This window comes from Myxocyprinus asiaticus, chromosome 3 (assembly GCF_019703515.2).
Source record: "Myxocyprinus asiaticus isolate MX2 ecotype Aquarium Trade chromosome 3, UBuf_Myxa_2, whole genome shotgun sequence".
Lineage (NCBI taxonomy): Eukaryota > Metazoa > Chordata > Actinopteri > Cypriniformes > Catostomidae > Myxocyprinus > Myxocyprinus asiaticus.
Window position 1 is genome coordinate 22331892 of NC_059346.1, and position 26183 is coordinate 22358074.

The following is a 26183-nucleotide window of genomic DNA, read 5'->3' on the forward strand; positions in this document are numbered from 1 at the left end:
ATTTGATTTTATATGATTTATTTGAAAGAATTAAAAGAACAGTTTCATGTCTATTCTTGAATTTTTCATCTGGTTGAGGCTGATAAGGGTTCTAGAAAGTAAATGAAATAAATGAATAAAATAAATGCAATTACTTTTCAGACAGAGTAATTAAGACAGTAATTTAATTACACTGTAGAAGATGTACTGTAATTAGTAGTTAGTAATGAATTACTTTTTTAGAGTAACTTACCCAACACTGCACACACACACAGTGATATAATGTGACTAACCTGGTCTGTGCTTGGTGTATCTGCAATGTCATTCATACTTCTGCTTTGAGCGTGGCCTAAAGACACAGAGGCAAAAATATACATAACTACATTACACTAAAACAAAACACAGGAATGTCATTACAAACATTTGACAAATAACTGACAAATTACACAAGAGCAAAATTATGAATAATCATAAGGCCCATCTCCATCAGGACAAAGCTGACCAGATCCCTGACAACTAATCTGGCATCATTCCAATGCATGGCTGTTCTCTAACTAATACATCAATTAAAAACTCATTCTCATTCTGAATAGCTTTATATGAAAAACATGTTTATAAAAAGCCATATACAGTTTTAACTTTTGTATTGGTTTTAAAGAACCTTCCACCAAAATCTAAAGTCAGTAGTCAATAAAAAGTTCACTGGCACTTTCTAGATAAATAGAATATGCAAGTTGAGGCCAGAAGAATTAAATGAAAAGTTGGATTACAGGAAGGAAAAAGGCACATAGACTTACGTAGTCTGCCATAGTTGGCTGCTTGTTTGCTACGCAGATCTTCTGTAGAGCGGTAAAAATGTGCTGCACCAGTGGCAGGAGTTCGGGCTGGGCTCCGAGCTGAGAGACAAGCAACAGTATAACTATTAAGAAGACAACGTTTCTCTAATAAGCTGATGATAATGAACTGTGGAAAAAGGAGAACAATGAAAGATCTAACCACTAAATAATAAGGGATATTTCACCCCAAAAATTAAATCGTTATGTCACGCAAACACCATCATTTTTAAAAGAGCCATAAAAGGAGTTATTTAACAGAATGCCCAGGCTCATTTTTTCCATAAAATGAAAGTGGATGGTGACTAGGCTGTCAAGCTCCAAAAAAGATAAACACCTTCCATAAAAGTACTATAAAAGTTCATACGACTTGTGTGATACATTCCATGTCTTCTAAAACCATTGGATAGCTTTGAGTTAATCACCGAAAATCTTGCGTTCCTACCTAGCTTTCAAATAACCTGTATGCTTAAATTTTGGTCTGTTCTTTTTTGTGTTTCAAGAGCTCGACAGCCAATAACAGGTCCCCCTCTGATATTGTTGTATGGAAAAGAGCAGCATGGACAGTTTGCTAAATAACTCACTTTCTTTCATTGGGGGAAAATCAGTTAATGGAGTCTGAGCAACATGAGGGTAAGTGTTCATAGAATTGTCATTTTTGGTGATCACTTTAAAGGGATAGTTCACCCAAAAATGAAATTCTCTCATCATTTACTCACCCTCATGCCATCCCCAATGTGTATGACTTTCTGTCTTCCTTTTTTTTATTATCAATCTTCACTTTCAGATGTGAAAGTGAGAGTGGAGATTTATAGTAAAAAAGGACTTAAATATTGATCTGTTTCTCACCCACACTTATCATATCGCTTCTGAAGATATAGATTTAATCACTGGAGTCTAATTGATTACTTTTATAAGGTAGGGATGTACAGAAAGACAAAAAATACTCACTTCCTCCTGTCCCAGACTTGCCCAGATCTGCAAAGGAGCGATGGATAGGCTTCTTTGTCTGGTGTCTGTGTTTTCTCAGCAAGACAAAGCTGATTTTATCTCTCAGTTCAGGACCAATTGACCCTTCCTCTATCTGATGCTCTATGATGTCATCTAGATCAAACAGAAGTGAAAGGTTTAAATGCATATGATACGAAGAGGTTCACACCTCAGTAGCCCCCCACTTGGTGGCGGACACCCAATCTAACGCTGTATCTTCACAGAGTGTAGTTGAGGCTTGTTGCTCACCGACTATCTGTGGGAGTGAGTAACTCTCCAGGTCTAGCAGCACTGTGCCTGTCTGTAGGCATGTCCGCAGTTCAAACAGGCTGTGAAGGGAGAGTGTAGAAACGTGGGGTTTGCTCCATCTCTCCCCACCCTCCTCGACCTTTTCTTCAAACTTCACCCACCTGCAGATATGCACAGAGACACAGTTAAAGTCAATCAGTGGAATAAAAAAAAAAACATTTGTTTTAATTTTTTTTATGTTGTGCAGATTTTGTTCATTTAAAATTGAAGTGTGTCATTTATTTGTCACTAGCGGCACCAAATGTATTTGAAAGAGTAATGATCGTTTTAAAACACTCTGACAGTCCTTTGTTCTGACAAACTGATCAACTTATTACATGTAGTCCCATCCAAAACACACATCATTGGAGGAGCCAGAAGCTGACATGTTGGACTGCTCAAACAAACAGAGGAATGATCTCACTTGGGAATCTCAAGACATGTTTTTCTAAGTATTAAACTATGTTTAACTTGTCACAGCAACCTAAAAATGGTATGCTAATACAACCAAAGTGAGATGCTCCAAAAGCATCCGTCTGATGCAGATTATGAATGAATTATTGTTATTTGAGGGGCTTTCTTAGCAAATATTTATATATGCAATTAATTTGATTAATTAATCGGCACACCATGTAATTAATTCGACTCAAAACTGTAATCGATTGACAGCCCTAGTTAAAATACTTTCTCCTATCCCAGCTAAATATACAGAGACAATTATAAGTAAGCCATTCGTAGGATTTCCACAAAAAGTTGAAACATTGCGGCTCTGTGGCATTATCAAAACATTGCTCTGTTTGAGCATAACGACCAGCCAAATGGAGCAAGATAGGCTCATCCAACAGTTCAAGTTAGAGGAGGGAATATCAGTTTTTTTGGCCAGTGGCAGACGGGGGAGTTTTTGGGAAACCTGTTTATTTGTGCAATTCTGTGTAATGACATTAATGGTGCAGAAATTACAAACGTCACGCTTCATGATTTTGAATTTACAGTTGCTATTTATTCTTACAGGTGCTATTTGTATGAACTGCCTAGGTTTGCCATGTATGTATGCTTGTATACCTAGCTGATTCTTTCCACTCCAGCTCGTCTCCCTCATATTGCAATGTGTCCATTTCAGTGAACAGAGTGGGTGTGGGCATGGTTTCCTCCTCATCCCCTAGAATGTAGCGCAGTCGCTCTGCTGCTGGGGACACTAAGAGATGAATAGGAAGAGAACTGATTGAAAACTCAGTGAGATAGCAAAATGAAAGAGCTTCCTGGGATAGCTTTCACAAATAAAAAGTGCAGTTGCAAGCAGCACAACTTCACAGCACGTTATGAAGAAACAGCCCCCACTGTTTGTAAAAATACTGGGTTTGATGTAGTGTTGTGATGGCTGCCTGTGCCCTGGAGGAACACCTGCAATGTCATTGTTCATTAATTTTCTGGGTGAAGACTGATTCTGTGAGCTGTGACTGAATCTGAAAATCCACACTGTGCTTGTTTTGTTTTTGGCTTGTCTGAAGTAGTGCCAGGGAGCCTGTGGCAATGTCTGGGTGTTTTTTCTTTTTTTTTTTTCTTCTTTTAATTTCTTTTGCTCTGCATTTCTCAGCTCTAACACCTGTTAGGCACCTTTTATCAGTGGGATTTTTGGTGGAATGTTTATTTCCCACAATGGCTCGATCATCACTGTCTGCTTCATTCTCCATGCACAGGGGCTAATCACAGGCTTTGTAAGGACATAAGAAAGGACTCAAGAAGCCATGTGGAGAACAGAAGCCCATACCACAGGTGTCGAGATTGAGATTAAATGAGGTGCCAGCATAACAAAGAGTTTGCAAAAGTGGAAGTTAGCTCACTAAACTAGGATACCTAGGCTCTGCCTGTGGTGGCAGTCAAAGTGCCTGCATGAAATTCCAGTTCAAACACCACAAGTGAAAAAAGAGTCCTTATGGCTACGAGGAATGCTGAAATTTATGTGAATAAATTATATGTGAAGAGAAGCGTGTTTTAGACTAAATATTGAGAAAACTGCTTAAAGAAGAAACACAGTTTTGATTAATTAGGGCAAAAGGGAACATTGTAAATTATGCTGCTGTCATAGAAACCTCAGTTAGGGGCAGTGGTGGTTCAGCGGTTAAGGCTCAGTGTTACTGATCAGAAGGTCAGGGGTTCAAGCCCCAGCACTGCCAAATTGCCACTGTTGGGCCCTTGAGCAAGGCCCTTGACCCTATCTGCTCCAGGGGTGCTGCATCATGGCTGACCCTGCACTCTGACCCCAGCTTAGCTGGGATATGTAAAAAAATAAATAATTTCACTGTATATGTGCAAATGTGTGATAAATAATTAAAATAAATTAAAAGTTATCATAATTCAGTGATATGAAACATAACAGAGATTACAAAGAAGCTGTTGATTAAATTGAACTGAAGTTTAATCTATTAAAAAAACTTTTTTAAAAAGAGTCAAAGTATAAATTCAGCATTTATGTCATGAATCAACGCCGGTTACATACACTACCAGTTAAAAGTCTGTACACACTTGAGTGAAATTTGGTTTTTCATTATCTTAAAATACATTTGATCTAAAGGCATATGCTTCAATGCTTGAAATTAGCAATGTAGACAATTATAAATTGTGCCATTGTATGAATTTCTTTACAAAACTATAGTTTTAATTACATTTTATTTTTTAATGGGTTAATTAAACCAGACAGTAAAAGAAAAGTAGCCAAAGAGTGCCCTGTATACATGGGAATTCTTTAAATACTTTCAATAAGCATGGCACCTTTTGATGAATAGAGTATTATTCTAAATGGTAATAATAAACAGTGAGTAGGTGTGGACAAACTATTTCATTTCAAATATGTTACAGATGCTATGTCTACTTAAGTTGTTGTAACAGCATTGAGATGAACTGTAATTATACACAGCTACAGCACAAGTTAGGAAAAGATCAATAGCATTGTATTACATGTCAACAGGAACTGAGGTTATGGCCTTTTTTATTAGTCCCTGTCAGAGGCATTAGTGCTGAAAAAAATGGGATATTTTCAGTAATTATAAATGGGGATGGAACTTATTAATCAGAGTTCATGAGGAAAACAATTTAGCGTGGGCTGTTGTTTTTATATGAGATAATGAAGTGTAAAAATAGCCAATTTTGTACATGACAAGCATATCATTAGTCTTCTAATTTAGCATGAATGTAAGAAATTAAAGTGTGTATTGTCTGAATTTTTGTCTGATTGCTTTTTCACTCTTCAGTACTGACAGTAAACTTTGATGCCCTGCAAGTTGTGTACTCTCAAGCATTCAGCTATACATCATCATAATTGTATTTCATGGTCTTCTATTCTGCAGTCATGACTCTTTCCTGCCCTCGGCACAGCATGATATTAAGAATGGGGGTGCAGGGTTATGTATCCATATTCTATAAGCTGAGTGCAGCTGTAATGCACACACACACACACACACACACACACACACACACACACACACACACACACACACACACACACACACACACACACAGAAGTGTATGGCATTATTGCTCCTTATTGTTTCCTTTCCTTGGCATTCTCACATTCAGATACCTTTTCTTGAGTCTAACAAATGTGTGGAGTGCATTGCTGTGCACAATCTGAATTTAACCCTTTCACATCTTTTGAACTTGTCTATTACAGAAAACATCTAATCTGTTCATGTATTGAGGTTATATTGTATTACCTTGGTGCCAGTGCACTCCTAAAAGTTGACAAAGTGGACCCTTTGCAGAAATACGCATTGAAAATTTACAGACTTTCTCTTCCGGCAAAATGGACCAAAAACATTGATGACTCATGCTGCACTATGCCGATTTTAGTCCAATCCAATTATCTCTAGAATGACAATGTCCCTCCTCCTAATACTACCTGCAACTAACTAGCAAGTAGAAAATCATGGTTCATGGCAGTGATGTAGCCTATTAGCTATTTTAAAAAGTGTAAAATAGCACCTGCACTAGGTGTAAATTGCACCTGCCACACAGCGCTGCTATTTCCACTCTAATAGTCCGGTGAAAACACAGAAATTTAAGACAAACTGCGCCCTTAGTGTAGTTACAGTGCTGTGGGATATAATGATGGTGTGGATGTGCTTTTCTTCGTGCGAACGACCTGGGTTCGATTCTGCCATTTGTCCCAATTTTTACCATCCTGTTTCCTTTCTCCACTCTTAATATTTCCTTTAATACTACTTAGATGAAAAAGAATATAAAGGTTGATTTTTTTTGCAGTGATTTGGTCATGGTGAAAGTCAGGGAGTTGAAAGAAAGGTTTGAGCCGGGTATATTTAAAGGGATAGTTCACCCAAAAATGAAAATTCTATTATCATTTACTCACCCTCATGCGATCTTAGATGTGTATGACTTTCTTCTGCTGAACGCAAATGAAGATTTTTAGAAGAATATCTCAGCTCTGCAGGTCCATTCAATGCAAGTGAATGGTGATCAGGCCTTTGAAGCTCCAAAAAGCAGATCAAGTTAAAAGTAATCCGTCAGACTGCAGTGATTTAATCAATGTCTTCTGAAGAAATCTAATTGATTTAGTGTGAGAACAGACCAAATTATAATTCCTTTTTCCATCTTGCCATTGCAGTCTCTAGGCACGATCATGATTTCAAGCTCGATTACACTTCCTAGTGCTTGACGCATGCGCAGAGTGCTAGATGACACTCGGAAGTGAAATCGAGCTTTAAACATGATCGCCAAGGAGACTGCTGTCAAGATGTACAGTGAAAAAGGAGTTACATTTTGGTCGGTTCTCACCCAAAACCAAATGGATCGCTTCAGAAGACATTGATTAAACCACTGGAGTTGTATGGATTATGTTAATGCTGACTTTATGTGCTTTTATAGGCATGTGGGTAAATAAATGATGAGAGAATTTTAACTTTTGGGTTAACTAACCCATTAACCATGGTTTTACTATAGTAATATGGTGTTCATATAGCAACCGTGTTTAATTTTGTCATTAATATAAATTTACTACAAAATACCATGGTGATACTAGTAGTACTGTAGTAAAACCATGGTTAATTTTTGTAAGGGAAGGTTAGGGTAAGGTTAAGGGGTAGCGGTTGGTGTAGGGTGTCTGTGGGACTCTAAATAAATGCAATAAACACACTGCAGTGATGCCAATATAATGTATGTTACTATTTAATTAGGGGTGGAGATAGTATTTGCCATTGGTGCAAACAGCATCTAACACTATTTGCACTTAGTGCAAAGAAGATGCTTTTTATTGCTATTTACACTAGTCAAAAAAGGTACAGGCCTTTTGATATGTCAAATGTGCCCAAACATCCTGTTTAAATAGGAAATACTTAAACACAAATAGGTCACCTACTCTCATCAACTGATTTCATTGGGTCTTTAAGATATTGTTTAATTCAGCTCCATCTCATTGAAGTGTTGAACTATTGCGTAACACATTATTACATGATGTATTATAAAACATATTTTACATGTCAATAATGTGAATCACCGATTAAGGGCTCACTGGTTCTGTTGATGTCCGGTTGCAGGCTATGTTCTGGCTGATCCAGGCTGCCCGCCTCAAGATCATACCGGTCTCTGTCATCACAATCATAGTGTCCATGTCTGTGATGGTCATGACGAAGTCCTCGTTCTACATCTGCATCACGACTAGATGTGGACGAACGTCTCCGCCTGCGTTTGCGACGATAACCACGGGGCGCTGGCACACCGATGTAGATAGACTGATGGTCTGTTGGAGGAAAGTGCAAAGACACTTTAGTAAGAAGTTAAATGACCTATACAGCAGTACATATTGTCCTTCCCTCCAATACTGATACTATAGGTAGAATAAATATTCATTACACTGAAACCTTAAAACCTTTGTGTAGAAGAATCTTCTACACTTTGATAAAACCTTTCAATGCTGTCCAAGCATAGACACTTACTACAAGAGAATATCTAGTCCTGAGCAAAATGTATTGTTTAAGCTGATTATCTACCTATCCTTCATTTTATCATGAGAACAAAGCAATTGTTTGAAGGTTCCATTACTTTTATCAAGCAAAATAGGTATAAATTATGATCAATTCCCATGTCTTATTTTAAATGTTTTAGGATTGTTATTAAAAGGATGAGGAATAATCACTGTTTGCAAAAATAATTATAAACAATCACTGTATGTGAGAGTAAAGAAGCATTTATAGAGATAGTTCACCCAAAAATTAAAATTCTGGACCCACTTTATATTAGGTGTCTTTAACTACTGTTGGGACTCATGTATTCAGATAGAAGACAAAGGCAGGCCTAGCAGTCGTAAAACCTGACTGAGGCCCAAAGTCATAAATCTTACTGATAAAAACCGCGCCACAATCAAACAAAGGGAGTCCAAAACAGACTACAAATCCCATGAAGCTTTGCTCACTAAAGGATCAAACTCTCAACTCCTTTTGGATGAGGCACACAACAGAACAGCTCTCAACCATGACATCATCGGGAGTAGAAATAATTCTGAGATGCTTCTGGGATTTGCTTCCAGCAACTTTGCTCGCCATGCGTAGACGCAGCTCATCGCTGCTCTCAGGTGTAGCCTCGTGGCACAAGGAAGTAACGTCCGACTTGAAACTGTGGCCATACAATCTCCATTTCGCTGGACGAGTTGAGATTACTCTGTGTTCCACCAAACACTCCGAAGGAGTCCGCTGAGCAATCCACATCTTCAGCCGTTTGCCTGCAGAAATGAAGAGAGAAAAGATTTCTCTTCCATCTTCAATCAAGTCGATGTCGCTGATTTCTCCGCCAGCCTGCCGAGAATCAGCAGCCGTACCGCCTGCCGACAGAGCGAGGAAACGGCCTCCCATCATCACCTGAGCCTCAAGGAACCGAGTCGGAGTTAAAGGACGGATGAAAACACATTCTAGCTGCATCCTCATGCGATTCAAGTAAGAGGTTTACGTCTGGGCAGAGATAGAATATTATAGTGTGTTATTCTTGTGTATCAAGGCTATTGCTTGTACAGTTTATGGACTGCCGAGTCTGCTCACTGCTGCTAATAATACTCAATGTATTACTTTAATGTACTGTTATCATGAATGAGATCTGCTGTGTTGTAGTCCAACCACATTGGACTGTTGTGTATTTCCGCCATCGTGGGTGAGACCGGCACACTGAGTTTATCCATTAAAGAATCAAAGACTGCGGGACGGTTTACGAGCCATCCACCGCATCTCTGAGTGATAAACTAACAGCTGCTTTCTCTTCTATGTTCGCGAAACCGGCTTCACCTAATTCTCTCTCTCACTCGTACTAACCACACACACACGCGCGACCCCTCACAAACATTCTCGCACACATTTTTGGCTAGTAGATAACTTCGTGATAAAGCTCAGCTTTGTCCTTAAGCTATTGTACAAGTGGATACACGCGGTAAACTGAAAGACGCCATTGACTAGTTTCTCTCCGCCCACATTCACAGCCATATTCTCTGGCCGGAAATCTCGCATGACATACTCTCCACGAGTCACGTCTGCCATTTTGTGCACGTCCCTCCTTACACACACACACACACACACACACACACACACACACACACACCTTCCTCATGTGTTATAGGATTATTTTGGTTACCATATCTAATCATATCACTGTTTAGTTTGTAGTTGTTAGTCGAAAGTTTATTGACTGCATTGTATTAATTATTAATTGATATTACTCCATAAATAAACTTTATTATATTTCAAAGAGAAGTGTTTTGGTTTGTTTTGCATACACTTGTGTCAAATGCTGACAGGATGTCAGTGCTCGGATTCAGGTCTTCATTGTTTTTTTTGTTTTTTCAAAAATCGATATTGATTTCCTAAGAGAACAATCTAATATTGAGATTGTTATACTATCTGGTTATTAGTCCCTGATTCCAGGGTGGTGCCTCGGCGATATTAATCCTTATTAATATTCTATTGATTTTTGATAATTGATAATTTTCTTTGATGATTGTTGAATTTGAAGGATCAATAAGCTAGTGTTAATTTTAATTAATGTTTCATCGATGTTAATAATTAGTGATTATCTTTGATAATTGTTGATTTAAAGGATTAAAAAAGCTAACATTGATTCTCATCAATGTTCTATTGATTTTAATTAATTATTATCTTTGATAATTATTCATTATTGCTAATAACCAAACCGCTCCTAAATGTAGCGCAATACATTTACTGGAGCCCCATATGAGGTTTTAATGAGTTAGATTCTATTATTTAATTTAAATATTAATTAATAACTAAAGAAATAATCATTAATTATTTCTGATAGTAACACTGATCTAAACAACCAGTAAAGCCCTACACTACAATGTACTTATTATGTACATATGGGTTGTTACATTGAACTTACATTTAAAGTACCTGCATTTAATTGCATCTGTAGTTACACTGTTAACCTTACCCCTAACCCTAAACCTAACCCTAACCCTACCCCAATCCTTGTACAAAGCCTAACCCCTAACCCTAACCCTACCCCTACTCCAAAACCTACCCTTACCTCAACCTCAGTAGCAGCAAATGTGAATCTTGTAAGAATTTTGCAGAACAACATGTAGTTACACAATAAGTACATTGTATTATATGTATTTACATGTTAGTACATAGTAGATAAAGACACCTAATATAAAGTGGGACCAAAATTCTGTCATTATTTACTCACCCTCATGTTGATCCAAACCTGTATGACTCTCTTTCTTTCATGGAACACAAAAAAAGAGATATTAGGCAGAATATAAGCCTTGTCACCATTCACTTTTTTCTGTGCAAAGAAAGTGAATGGTGACTGAGATTGTCATTCTGCCAAACATCTCCTTTTGCGTTCCACCAACGAAAGAAAGTCATAAGGATTTTGTACACTCCTTGAGCAATCTTTAAGGGTAAGCAAATAATGAGAGCATTTTCATTTTTGGGTGAACTATCCCTGTTAACTACTATCTGCAAGAATTGTCTTGTTGTTTGTCTATTTGTGTTCATTGCTGTCAGCTTATTTGTAAGCCTATGGTTTTGTGTTAAAGTTTTAAAAATTCCCCCAAGATGCTTTGTCAAAGGCGCAAGAGCAACTTCCTATACTTTATTTTCTCCTTGAGGGAGCACACCGGAGTTTGTAATTTCATGTGATAACTTTAATTGTCTTTCATCTTAATATTTGTTTTTGTTTTTTAAGACAGTGAAGGAGGAAAGACTGTCTGGCTAATTGTAAAAGCAAAAGGAACTGTAAGAAAAAAAAAAAAAAAAAACATTTTAGATGTTGGCACATTAATAATAACCTGACTAATTTCAACATAATGTGCTTTACGCTTATTTGACAGTCTTTAATTTCCCATCTCAGTGAGATGGCAAATAACAGAAATTGCATGAAAAACTTTTGCCTGATTGGAGCTCTATCAAATCTTGAAAAGATAATGGAGAGATAAGAGAGAGTGGGGTAAAATGAGCCTGAATCTAGGATGTCATATTTAGGAAGTCTCTTCAAATGTTGCCATCCATGATTGAGAGGAGCACATGGGAAAGTGCAAAGTATTTTTATCCTAAAAACTGTTTTACATGGCAATTAAAATACAATTCGGTCATTGAAAATTTACATTGATTGAGCTCTATTCTGAATATTGGAGTATTTCCCTCTTTTGTCTTTGGTGGTTACAGTCCTGTGTAAAAGCAAATACATGTTGGTGAACTGACAACATACAGTATAATGCCATATATTGTTTTAGCTAAAAATTTCGTTTTAAAAAACATCTTTATTTCATGAGACCATTTTTCCCTCAAAATAGTGGCTTTGGGATAAATTGAGCCAGATACTTCGGGTAACTACTTCAAAACTGTTTTTGTTATTAAACATTGAGCAAATCTATCAGTTCAAGAAACTGAAACAGTATTGTAAATGAAGTGGTGGCCAGATTTTGTTTTCAAAGCTTTGCTTTCAAATGAATGAATATGTATATAAGGTCACAGGCCCATTGGGTCACAGGCCCATCGAGTATAATATCTCTTAGTGTGTATGAAAATGAATAACCCCACATGGTGAAAACCAGACGGGAAGTTAATCTTAGTCTGAGGATGTGTATGAGTCATATAATATACACAGTATGATTTAACCCCTTTGAACCGGAGGTAGGAAGTTTTTTTTATTAGAAGTGGAAGTGCTTGGAAGTGCTTGTGACTTCTAGTGGGAGTAAATTGGGTAGCAGCCTACAGATGCGACTGTATTAAAATATAACAGGTAGCCTGCCCATGATAAGGGGATCGAGCTCACCCGCCGGGTGTTGGAATAGTAAGTTCTCTAGACAGAGAGGACTCGTGAAGAGATGGACGCCACGTCTTGGTTATAAAACCTCACAAACGTGTTTTGCGAAGACCATCCTGCTGCAAAGCATATATCCTGTAGGGATGCACTATTTGTCCATGCCCATGAAGAGGCCATGCCTCTAGTTGAATGCGCTTTAACACCAATAGGGCATCTCACGCCCTGTGATTCATAAATTAGGGCAATCGCATCAACCATCCAGTAAGACAGTCATTGTTTGGAGACAGACATGCCTATTGTGTGTCCTCCATAACCAACAAAGAGCTGATCTGACAGTCTAAACTGGCGAGTGCACTCCACATACATGTGTAATGCCCGCACAGGACATAATAAATGTGCTAACTGCTCCTCACCTGAATTAGACGGCAGAGATGATAACATTTGTAGGTGCACTATCTGAGCCTTAAAGAGTGTGGAAAGCACCTTAGGCACTTTTTTGGGTTTGATGGTGGCTTATGAAAGCCGGGACTGAATTCCAGACATGAACTGTCAATGGACAGCACCTGTACATCGCCAACCTGTTTGACTGAGGCCAGAGCCAACAACAGTGCCGTATTTAAAGAGAGCATACGCAACTCAACGAATTCCAAGGGTTCGAATGGGGGGCTCGTGAGCATCCTCAGCACCAGATTCAAGTCTCATGTTGGAACTGTAGCAGGGCGGGGGGGGGGGGGTTCAAGTGCCTCGGTCCCCTAAGGAAATTTATGATTAGATCGTGTCTGCCTATAGAGGAGCCAGCCTCTGGGGCGTGAAATGCAGAGATGGTCGCTACATAAACCTTAAGTGTTGATGGAGTAAGACATGCATCCAACCACTCTTAAAGGAATGTAAGGATCTCCATTAGGGGGCAATTCACTGGGTTTTTGCTGCGTAAAGAGCACTAATCCGCAAACACACCATTTTAGTGCATAGAGGCGTCTCGTAGATTGCACTCTAGCCTGTAAATTGGTGTTTATTAAAGACTGAGCCAATTCTGGCTCGACCGTTGCACTACATGTAGGTTCCACAGCTCCAGCTAGGGATGCAGAATCATGCCCTGTGCTTGAGAGAGTAGATCCCTCCTCAGCGGTATTTCCCATGGAGGTCCGCCTAATATTGCCATAATTTTACTCTCTGACTTTTCTGATGACAACGTGGAGGAGACGTATAGGGGGAAACACATATTTGCGTGTCGTCAGCCACTTGTGGGCCACTTCCAGCGGGGCTTGGGACATGGAGTACCAAAGAGGGCAGTGGGCTGTCTCTGCAGAGGCAAATAGGTAGACTTTCCACTTTTGCAGTTCCCAAATCCTCATAACCGTTTGAGGATGAAGTCTCCATTCCCCTGCCATCGGCCCCTGGCATGACAGTATGTCTGCTCTGCAGTTCAAACGGCCTGGGACATATGTTGCGCACAGGGAGAGGAGATGGCGTGTGCTCCACACGAGGAGGCGTTACACCAGACTCAATATTGGTAGCGATCGAGTGCCGCCCTGGCGATTTATGTACGCTACCACTGACAAATTGTCTGTACGAATCAGAACATGAGTAGATGGCACCGAGTATGGCTGCTGCATTGTGAGCTTCGATCCAATATTGCAGTTTTTTGTTTGTTTTATCTACAATTCTTATGTTTTTTGGATGTACAATTCTTGGATGTTGTCTGCCTTATTGTCTACAATAGACAAACACTTTTGGACATTGGTTCTGCAATAGCACACCGAAAACCTGACTTTAAATACCCACTGTTTTCAAACACGCCAGCAGAGCCCTTTGTCTGGGCAGCCCAGCTGCAGAAACAAAGTCGGAAAAGGGGAAGGAGAGCAGGCGTTCTCGTCAGATTAAGACGTCGCAGCGGTCATTATCACAGCGGTCATTATCACAGCTGTGTACATCCCCCCACAAGCCAACACAGACTGGGCACTCAAGAAACTGTATGGGAGTATAAGTGAGCAGGAAACCATGCACCCTGAGATCGGGGACTTTAACAAAGCCAACTTCAAGTCAATAGCACCGAAATACTACCAACACATCAGTTTGAACACACGAGGAGACCGGGTTTTGGACCATTGCTACTATCCCTTCCAGGATGGCTACAAATCCCTCCCCCGCCCACCATTTGGCAAATCGGACCACTCTTCCATTCTGCTTCTGCCTGCTTACAGGCAGAAACTGAAACAGGAAGCACCCGCCCTCAGAATGATCCAGTGCTGGTCAGACCAATCAGATTCTATGCTACAAGACTGTTTTGATCACGCAGACTGGGAGATGTTCTGGTCCACCTCTGATGACAACATTGAGGTCTACGCTGATACCGTAACGTGTTTCATCAGGAAGTGCATAGATGATGTAGTACTGACCAAAACAATATGGATCTACCCTAATCAAAAACCATGGATTAATAGCGATGTTTGTGTGGCATTTAATGCTCGGACGCCCGCTTTTAATTCCGGGAACTCGGAGGAGCATAAACAAGCCAGTTATGCCCTCTGCAAAACTATCAGAGCAACCAAATGCCAGTACAGGGACAAGACTGAAGGACAGTTCAACACCACCGACTCTAGAAGCAGGTGGCAGGGAATTCATATCATCACAGACTTCAAAGGGAATAAAAACTCAGCTGTGAACACCACTGCCTCTCTCCTGGATGAGCTTAATACTTTTTATGCTCATTTCGAGGGAAATAACACCGCCCTCATGGAGAGAACTCTCGCGGCCGAAGCTACAGAGGTTAGTTGACTCTACGTCTCTGTAGCGGATGTAACCCGATCCTTCCGACGGGTGAAAATCCATAAAGCTGCAGGTCCAGACAGCATTCCGGGCTGCGTCATCAGAGCATGCGCGCACCAACTGGCTGGTGTTTTTACGGACATTTTCAACATTCTCCTCTCCTTGACTGTGGTCTCCACATGCTTTAAAATGTCCACCATTGTGCCTGTACCAAAGCAATCCAAAATCACTTGCTTAAATGACTGGCGTCCTGTTGCTCTGACCCCCATCATCAGCAAATGCTTTGAGAGACTAATCAGAGATTACATCTGCTCTGTGCTGCCTACCTCACTGGACTCACTGCAGTTTGCATACCGCAACAACCGCTCCACTGATGATACCATTGCATCTACACTAAACACTGCTCTCTCCCACCGGGAAAAAAGGAACACATATGTGAGAATGCTGTTTGTAGACTACAGCTCAGCATTCAACACCATAGTGCCCTTTAAGCTTGATGTGAAACTCCGGGCTCTGGGCTTAAACAGCTCACTGTGCAGCTGGATCCTGGACTTCCTGTCAGGCAGATACCAGGTGGTTAGAATGAGCAGCAACATCTCCTCATCACTGACCCTTAACACTGGAACCCCGCAGGGCTGTGTTCTCAGCCCACTCCTGTATTGCCTGTACACACATAACTGTGTGGCAACACATAGATCCAATGCAATCATTAAGTTTAGATATGATATTGGTACATCTGATCACTGACAATGATGAAACAGCCTGCAGAGAGGAGGTGCACACTCTGACACACTGGTGTCAGGAGCACAACCCATTCCTCAGTGTCAGCAAGACAAAGGAGCTTGTGGTGGACTTCAGGAGAAAAGACAGAGAACACAGCCCCATCACCATCAATAGAGCACCGGTGGATAGAGTCAGCAGCTTCAAGTTCCTCGGTGACCACATCACTGAGGAACTCACATGGTCCGTCCACACTGAGGCCATTGTGAAGAAGGCTCACCAGCACCTCTTCTTCCTGAGATGGCTGAGGAAGTTTGGAATGAACCACCACATCCTCACAGGGTTCTACACCAGCACTGTAGAGAGCATCCTGACTGGCTGCATCACTGCCTAGTACAGCAACATCACCGCTCTCAATCACAAAGCCCTGCAAAGTGTGGTGCAAACTGCCAGACACATCATCGGAGGTGAGCTTCCCTCCCTCCAGGACATCTATACCAGGCGGTGTGTGAAAAAATCTCGGAGGATCATCAGAGACTCCAGCCACCCGAGCCATGGGCTGCTCTCACTGCTACCATCAGGCAGGCAGCATCGCAGCATCAGGACCTGCACCAGCTGACTTCATGACAGCTTCTTCCCCCAAGCAATCAGACTTTTGGACTCTTGATCTCTCACGATCAATATACATCAGCACAGCGCTTCTCACACTGGACTGTCATAAAATATATTCTCTCTTAACAACACACTGGCAACTGACTATCAGCTGACAGCCTGAATGTCAATACAGCACAATACAACCTACTCTATATTTTATGTATACTATTTTTATTGTATACTGTGTATTCTATATTGTGTGTATGTGTATTCTATATTGTGGTTATTGTATACTGTACATTATATTTTATTATTTGTATATTGTGTTGTAATTATGTGTATATTAGATATGTAAATTGTGTTGTGTATATCTGATGTTTATTGTAAATTGGTATATGTCTCATCACTGTCATGACTGCTATGTTGTTCGGAACTGCACCCAAGACTTTCACCCACTGTTGCACTAGTGTATATGGTTGAATGACAATAAAGTGATTTGATTTGATTTGATTCACTGTGTTGGAATGGAACATAGTTTTCACCGCTAAGAAGACGGTTAGCATTTACAAGCAGTTGATGTGCCATGCTCGTTTTGCATCTGTCCAAGTGCCGAAAGCCAGGCGTCCATCACACAGTGCACCCCAACCCATGTTGGCCACATCCGTGGTCACCACTTTTCATCTGAAAACCTGACCAGCATCACACCCTGCTGATAAAGGTGTGGAGCTGTCCATGGTGCTAGATCATCCAGGCAGCAGTGAGTCACAGTACATGGTGTTTGAGCCAGCACTGAAGAGGTCTCATGTGTAAAACACCTAACGGCATAAAACCCAGCATTTTCTGAAAAGACTTCAGTGGAAATGTTTTTCCCAGTTTGAACCGAGACAGACACCGGTGAATGGTCAGGACGCGCTCGCTCGTGAGGTGCGCGTGCATGGTCATGGAGTCGAGTTGAACCCCCAAAAAGTAGATTTGTTGGCTGGGGGAAAGTGTGCTTTTCGCCCAGTTGACATTGATACCCAGGCTGTTCAAATGGTGAAGTATAATATCCCTGTGCTCACATAGCAGAGCCTCTGATCGGGCCAGTTATAGTCAATCGTTGAGTGCCGCATCGACACATTTCGTGAACGTGTGCGGTGCCAGAGACAATCCGAAGGGAAGGACTTGATGTCATCCCTTCTAACGCAAATCTCAAGAATAGCCTGTGGCACTGTAGAATTTGGATATGAAAGTACGTGTCCTTTAGATCTATTGATGCAAAACAGTCCAATGGGTGGATGTGCGATAACATCTGTTTCTGAGTTAACATCTTGAATGGGCGTTTTTTCAGCACGTGATTCAAGCATCTCAGATCTAGGATCGGATGAAGCTCGCCATCTTTCTTCGGAAAGAAAGGGTAGCAGCTGTAAAACCCTTTGCAGTCGTGGCAGCTCGGAACAACCTCTATCGCATCTTTTGTGAGGTTATTGTGAATTTCTGCACGTAATACAGGCATGTCCCGTGACAGAACAGTCGAGGACAAAACACAGTTGAAGCAAAGCGGTCTGCGTGCTAATTGGATCGAATACCCGAGTTCTATCATTTTTAGCACCCAAACTGACATGCCAGTGAGTGGCCACCACACGCTCACATAATGGTATAGCGGCCACTTTATATTTGACACTAATTGCGATAGCGTGCCACTCACCACTGGGAAGTGGTTGTACGCAGTGTGTGAAATGGGGAAGCAAGGCAAGTTCTCAAGAATGGGCTGAGCCAAAGTTAATAAGCACACTAAGATATGGTTTATGAGCGTGCAAATAAAACAGAGAGAATTGTTTGGATGTGATCATTATAAACAGAACTCAATTCAAATGTCACAGGTGTAGATAGGCCGAAGGCTACCATCTTTCTGCGTTTTGATGAGAAAATAACGGCTGTGACATTCTCTCTGCGCACTGTACACTAAATTGTCTAATGGCCCATTTCTGTTGGCCGGGCATTCACGGAGATGTTCACAGGTGGTGTGCAGCATGCTGTGAATGTCAGCCCGATTCCTTTGGTCGAGGTCCCCTGTGAAATTATTGGCATGGACCTCATCGGGCCATTAGAACAGACCACACGCGGGCATCGCTTTGTATTAGTTTTGATGGACTATGCAATGCAATATCCAGAAGCATTGCTCCTGTGCAACATCTCAGCACATAGTGTTGCAGATGCACTCTTCAGAATAATCTCCCAAGTGGGGATTCCAAAAGAAATCCTCACTGATCAAGGCACTACATTTATGTCATGAACACTATGCAAACTGTATGAATTATTAGGTATTGTATCAATTTGCACCAGTGTTTTCCACCCACAATCAGATGGGTTGGTGGAACGATTTAATAAAAACCTGAAAAATATGATTTGTAAGTTCATACGGTTCGAACCCCTGTTATTTGCAGTTTGAGAGGTCCCACAAGCCTGCTTGTATTACTTCCAACATCAAGCTCCAAATTACTCGCCAAGTGGCAAGGGACCTTTGAGGTCACACGATGAGTGGGAGATCTCGATTATTAGGTAAAACGAACAGATAGAGGCGATGCACATCAAATATACCATCTCAACCTCCTGAAATTATGGAGGGAGGCGGTCCCTGTGATGTTGCAATGGTAGTTCCGGAGAGGGCGGAGCTTGGGCCGGAGGTGGGGACTGTCACCCCAGTCCCTTGTGGGGACCACCTCTCACCATCTCAAGTCACAGAGGTTGCCAAGTTGCAGAAAGAATTTACAGACGTGTTCTCACCTCTGCTGGGTTTTACAAACCTAATACAGCACCACATCGAAACTACGTCTGGGGTAATGGTACATAGCTGTCCCTACCGGCTTCCCAAGCACAAGAAAAATTAGTTTGGGAAGAATTAGATGCAATACTCGATTTGGGAGTAGTAGAAGAATCCCACAGTGATTGGTCCAGCCTGGTCGTTCTAGTCCCTAAGAGCAACGGGTCAGTTCGGTTCTGTGTGAATTACAGAAAAGTCAAGGCCATTTTTCCAAGGGACATCAGCGTTAAGGGGATCTGTTAATAACCCTTTGTCAAATCCATCGTCGAATAAAAGCAAGCTGTGCCCAACAGATCGAGCAGTTCATCAAGATGAGGCATTGGGTAATAGTGTAAAGGCTCGAGCGAACTAACAATAGACACCAATCACCCGCGGTTATCATGGTGAGGGAGTTTAGTAGGAGAGGAAGAAAGAGTTTTTCAGCCTTCAGCACACATTGAGCAGCCGCTATGAGGTATGCGCGCTATTCAAGCAATGCATAGGAAGCGGTGCAATAAAAACTGTCTCGTTCCCGGTGAAAATAGCGGGGAAGGTGAGTTGAAACATAATAGAAAAGGCATGAGCTCTAGATACCCATAAACGCTATACTACCAGGGGGATTCTTCCTGCTGGGGACTGACATTTGCATCACAGAACAAAGATGCTGAAATATCCCTGAGGAAGGCAGCTCAGTAAGCTCCATGTGAACCTCAGGGAAGAACGACACTGCTTTCTGAACCATGGTCTTTTTACGGCGGACGGTGTGCAGGAATAGTTCATTCAGACAAGAATTTTCAGGCTCGACAGGAGGTGACCACTCAAGGCCAAGCTCCTTGACCGCCTGCACAATGATGCAGATTAACTCGTATCAATGGCCTGTGTGCGCTCCTCACCCTCGGTGGGGGAAGGGGCTGCAGCATCTTCCATGGACCATTCTCTGATGCTGTGAGGGATCATTATCATCATCAGACCCACCGAATATGACAACACCATGCTCATTCATAGCGTATTGCACTGGCGAAGACCCTGCGTGGGAATATCAAGGGGCTTGTGGGGCTTGCGCCGGTGCAAGATCATTTAAGTCTCGATGGTCCCTCGAGACTTAACACAGAAGAAGCGGTCGGGAGGGTGTGTGAGGCGGAATCATCCCTTAGAACGAGGGCGACCCTACAGCGGAGCGTCTTGAGACTAATGTCCTCACAGTGAGGGCAGTCTGTCCCCATGTTGGTCTGACAGAGCGATGTGTCACTCACAGGAACAGTTCTTTAAAAAGATGCGTACACACAAGCGGCTCTTTTATGAGTTTTTTTTACGTCACTTGGACGGAATATTACAATATATATATGAAAGGATACAGCTCCTGCATGGACGCTGCAGGAAGTGGGTAGATGTCTCGCTGAGTGAAGAACCTGATCCGGCTGCGAGGCAGAGAATGTTCTTCGCCGGAACACTAGAGGGGGCGGCTGATCCTCGCTGAAGGCGCTGAGAGTCAGGCAAAGAACGTCCTGATGCGTCTGCAGTGAATCCCGTCCGCTGATGGGTGTCCGTTGACGGCGAAGAGAGGGCTGATCCAGGTGCGTAGTCAAGACAAGATGATGTCGGTCTTGAAGGAATAAAATTCTGAAGAAATGATGTGTGAGCGCCCGCTTATATGCGTGCCTAAAGGGGAGGGGCTCAAACACCATTGCCAATTATAAGACTGGCGTTATGATTCAAAGGCTTCAACTAGGTAGTGGAAAAGGAATTCCCCAAAGTGTTCAGCAATGTCTCGTGAACTGAATCAATAGGGAACTACTGCTTGGTACAGTCACAGAAATCATGTGATTAACAATCCAGCTCTTGCATTTGTGTGTGTGTGTGGTTTTGTGCCTAAGGATACTTACCCTCCTCCTCCTCATAGCGGTAACGACTGTTGTCCATGCCTCGATCATCCATCCTGAGAAAAAGAAAATAAGAAAGAATTATAATATGGATTAATAAATAACAAAGATAATTTTTTATTTTTTTATGTGTATTTTCTTTCAAACACCAGTACAAGTCATAGTTTATATTCTGAAAATATACAAATGTGTTATGCCCTTTCTTGTTACAACTCTTTGGATCATGCACAACAGGAGATCATGGGCATGACTGCGGGCAGTAATACACACTGGCCATTGAACTGCCTCCTGAATCTCTGCCAGTCAGATCAATAGTGAAATAATTAACAGCACAAATAACTGATGGAAAGATGATTACAGGACCAGAGAAAAAAACTCATTGAACTCCAGTTTACTCACTGGTTAATGGTAACAAAAAAGATGCAGTGTTTTCAGACCTCGAATAATGCAAAGAAAACAAGTTCAAATTCATTTATAAACAACACAATACTTATGTTTTAACTTAGGAAGAGTTCAAAAATCAAAATCTGGTGGAATAACCCTGATTTTCAATCACAGCTTTCATGTGTCTTGGTATGCTCTCTACCAGTCTTTCACATTGCTGTTGGGTGACTTTATGCCAATCCTGGCTCAAAAATTCAAGCATTTTTAGCATAATTGTTTGATTAGCTTGTGACCATCCATCTTCCTCTTGATCACATTCCAGATGTTTTCAATGAGGTTCAGGTCTGGAGATTGGGCTGACCATGACAGGGTCTTGATCCGGTGGTCCTCCATCCACACATTGATTGACCTGGCTGTGTGGCATCAAGGTGTGGATGGAGGACCACCGGATCAAGACCCTGTCATGGCCATGTTCATGTCATGTTCATGAACATATATATACACACTACCGGTCAAAATTTTTGAAACACTTGACTGAAATGTTTTTCATGATCTTAAAAATCTTTCGATCTGAAGGCGTATGCTTAAATATTTGAAATTAGTTTTGTAGATAAAAATATAATTGTGCCACCATATTAATTTATTTCATTATAAAACTAATATTTAATAATAATAATAAAAAAAACGTTTTTGAAATTGATGACTTGGACCAAATAATAAAGAAATCAGCCAAAAAGTGCCCAACATAGATGGGAACTCCTTCAATACAGTTTAAAAAGCATCCCAGGGTGATGCCTCAAGAAGTTGGTTGAGAAAATGTCAAGAGTACATGTCTGTAAATACTAGGCAAAGGGTGAATACTTTGAAGATGCTAAAATATAACACAGTTTTGATTTATTTTGGATTTTGTTTTGTCACAACATAATTCCCATAGTTCCATTTATGTTATTCCATAGTTTTGATGACTTTACTATTACTTTAAATGTGAAAAAAAAATAAAAAAAAATTAAAAAAAATTAAAAAAAATTATAATAAAGAATGAATGTTTCAAAACTTTTGACCGGTAGTGTATATACAGTATAAATGTTTCTTTTTTTTTCTTTTTTTCTTTTTTTTTTTTTATAGTAAATGAATGATAACATGGCCCTATCTTTTTACTTGAAGGGGTACTCTCATATTTAGGCATGACCAACATCAGCGTGTTGCATGCCTTGGTGCTTTCTATTGAAGAATGTAGACAAGAAATGGAGAAGTATTTAAGGACAAATGCAAAAAAACAAAAAAGCAAACAAAGCAAAGATATGCGTTCTGTTGTCTCCCTGAGTGAAGATGTGGAGTTGAGTTTTCACATCATCCAACTTCTGATGGCCTACCCTACTTCAATGAAAGAACAGATGGACTGATTCTCCTTGCTGATACAAGATTTGCTTAGCATTATTTGTTTTCTGTCTGCTATGATTAAACAATACACATGATACTGTTCAAAATTTGGATACTATTGTCCATATCCTTTTAAGAGCACCCTGACCCTGCAAGCCAGCCCACGCCTAATACTGACAGGTAAGTGTTACATAAGCAAGGAATGGAGTATAGAACATACTGCAAGTCATTCTGTCAACCTACCTGCCTGCCTAACCACTCACTATTGTTTTACTGTCACCTGGATATAGTTTGTTCATCAAAGTTGTTTGCCATCAAAAGTGGAAAGTAATGATGAGCAACACTATGACTGTGACAGCTGAGGAAAACATATAGCTCAAAATTCGATTGATAATGTTGTAATCTGCCCTAATCCCTTAACAAAGCCTCAATCAAGTTCTAACCTACATTCAATATTATCTCTAAACATCCCTATTTCTAACCATAATTATTGTCTTTGTCAGTCGCAGGTGATAGAGCTACTTTTAGCATTGAAGGCCATGTTATCTGTGAAGGCATCCAACCAAGCTTCATTGCAGGGCTTGCTGCAGTTTTCGCCACCAACTATGTCTTCAACTTGCAGTACTAAGAGGAGACTGCAAGCACTCTGAGTTTTTTTTTTTTTTTTTTTACAAAGGTAAATCATGTTTCTGGTGTTAAATATAGTTTGTTCCCAGTTACAGTATGTTCAGGAATATTGAACTGCCGAAGCAAGAGACAATGCAGTTTTCTCATAATGAGTTCATTCTCTTATAATAATAAGGTACAGAAGTCATAGTTAAGAGAAAACATATAATGATAATTTCTGACTTAACAAACCAAACTTCTATGTTATTTTTTTTTAGCTGAATTACTGTAATTTTACTACGGCTGGCTCTGGCCTTTACAAATGTTAATGATTCAAGTGCAACTGAGACTTTTTCTTATCAATTTAATATGATCTATCTATCTGTCTCTCTATCTGTCTGTCTGTCTGTCTGTCTGTCTATCTGTCTATCTGTCTATCTATGTATCTATGTATCTATCTATCTATCTATCTATCTATCTATCTGGCGCTATTTATTTTTTATTTTTTATAATTTATAATGAAATATATTAATAAAAATATAGATATTGTTAAAAACAACATGCTCCTTCTATCTGGGGATTAAAGAAGGCTGCTTATAGGAGTTCTTCACAGTAATTAATTAAGCTAATATTATGATGTAGCAAAATGATCTTAGTCATCTAAATAGTCAAAATACTGCAATAAATTTGCTTTAACAGCATTACTCTTGCTCAGGTGAGGAAATAAATGTCACAGTTACTAATAAGGAGGCATGGCCCTGCATTTGATTAGCACTGTTGTATTCTAAACTGGATAATTAGTTGTCACATTGGTGTCCTTCACACTCAATGGCCAGCAATGTAAGAGAGAACAATGGTGAAAGAGAGAGAAATAGAAATGCTGTCGGCCATCCTCACTCAGAGGCCCAATCAATGGGACACTATAGCCATTTGTACTCAACCCACTTACAACACTGACACAGAGTTGACTTTTCAGCATGTTTCATTCTCTCTGTGTTTCTTCTATCCTCCTTGCTCTCTGAAACTTCAAGTACTCTCACTCTCTCTCTCCCAAGCCCCCCCCCCCCCCTCCCAAAACACACTAAAATGATTTGGAAATTTCCCTTTACAATTTTATAATTGCTCATTAGTTCATTAGATCATTAGTTTTTGATCAACACTCCACTGAAAAAGAGATAAAATATACAGAATTTAAAGTATTGACAGAGCTAATTCACCATGAACATAATAGCATGGGATGAAGCTATTAACACAAACACTAATCTGAATCCTGAAGTGTCAATCAGTGATTGAAATGCATGAAATAGGTCATATAATAGCTATAATTCTTATCATTCTAATAGCTCCCATAACCCTTTAAAATAGAATGTACAGTGACAACCACTGACAAGTAACATGAATATATTCATTAAGTAAAATGAAATCTGATTCAGTAATAATAGGTGTTTTATCTGATCAGATCAACAGATTATCTCATGTATTTAGATGAAGAAAAACTTTATGAAAAAGCATGATCTATTAAATTGATTAGCCTCTTTCTGTACTCTCTATACATTTCTTTAAAATTTCCTCAATTTATTTTCACCCATAAATGATTCATTAATCAACATTCCACTGCATGCTCCTAGATCCTAATTTCCACTGAAATAAATGTAACATAAACAAACGATTTGTCATGTTCTCTGTACAAAAAATACACACAAAAAAACAACTGTATCTTTATTTTTTTATCCTAATTTCTTTCTTGTTTCATATTTACTACCTCTCTTTTTACACGCCTTTAAATCTTTTTGTTTGTGAAGCAGGTATCTACTAAAATATTCATTCAGCCTCAAACATCAGTCACTGCACAATAACATTTGAACAAAGTCATTTGTCAACTTGCCTTCTTACACACCTCAAAAACACAGGGTGGTAAAGACTAAATGTGCAAATAATGATTTACATCTCCAGCAGAGATGTCCAAACAAACAAAATATAGATAAAAATGTCAGAATCACAAATTAAAGAACATATTTCACGTTGCTCAGTATCAGTCCATAATCCTTCAGATCACAGCCACAATGAAGTTTCCCGCTGCATTCAGCAAAGTTTATTTTAAATTAAGTCTTCAGTCTTGTTTCATACTTAAAAATAAATACTTCTTAAAATGTCTTACCTGATTTCAATTGCAGTGCAGTTACGGAGAGGTGGTTTGCTATTCAAAATGATTCATCAATACAGGAAATGACTGAGGATCACATTCTATGGGACATGGGACAAAAACTGAACATGTTATAGAATGAATCCTTAACCCTCTCCCAATCACTCACCACTCTTTCACACACACACACACACACACACACACATACACACACACACACACACACACACACACACACACACACACAAAGTGTGAGTCAATGGTATGGACTGGTGACAGAGTCAATAAGTAGATAACTGGGACTCAGGCAAATGGACCATTGAGAGCTGTGTTAAGGGACATTACTGACTCACTGTGCACTCTCATGTCCACTTCTGTTCATTTAAACAGACTATTCACTCTAATGGCACTTTTCCACTGCACGTTACGGTTCGACTCGACTCTGCTCGCTTTACTTTTCTGAGCTTGCTTTTCCACTGCAGTTTAGTGCAGCCTCGTCGTGGGTGAGATTATAGGCTGATCGTCATAGTTGCACCGCCGCTACTGCCGTGACATCA

The 26183-nt window shown here is 40.2% G+C and overlaps 1 protein-coding gene across 1 annotated transcript in view; it reads right to left on the minus strand.

The window, feature by feature from the left end:
- LOC127429159 (electrogenic sodium bicarbonate cotransporter 4-like) overlaps positions 1-25777 on the minus strand; it is a 44740-nt gene extending 18963 nt beyond the window's left edge. The window contains exons 1-8 of the mRNA XM_051678034.1: positions 25642-25777; positions 21117-21169; positions 7597-7839; positions 3153-3285; positions 2052-2212; positions 1764-1916; positions 777-875; positions 273-328 (exon numbers count right to left, since the gene is read on the minus strand). Of these exons, the coding sequence (XP_051533994.1) occupies positions 273-328; positions 777-875; positions 1764-1916; positions 2052-2212; positions 3153-3285; positions 7597-7839; positions 21117-21168 (897 nt within the window). The 5' untranslated portion in view covers position 21169; positions 25642-25777. The remainder of the gene's footprint in view (positions 1-272; positions 329-776; positions 876-1763; positions 1917-2051; positions 2213-3152; positions 3286-7596; positions 7840-21116; positions 21170-25641) is intronic.
- Positions 25778-26183: the final 406 nt, after the last annotated feature.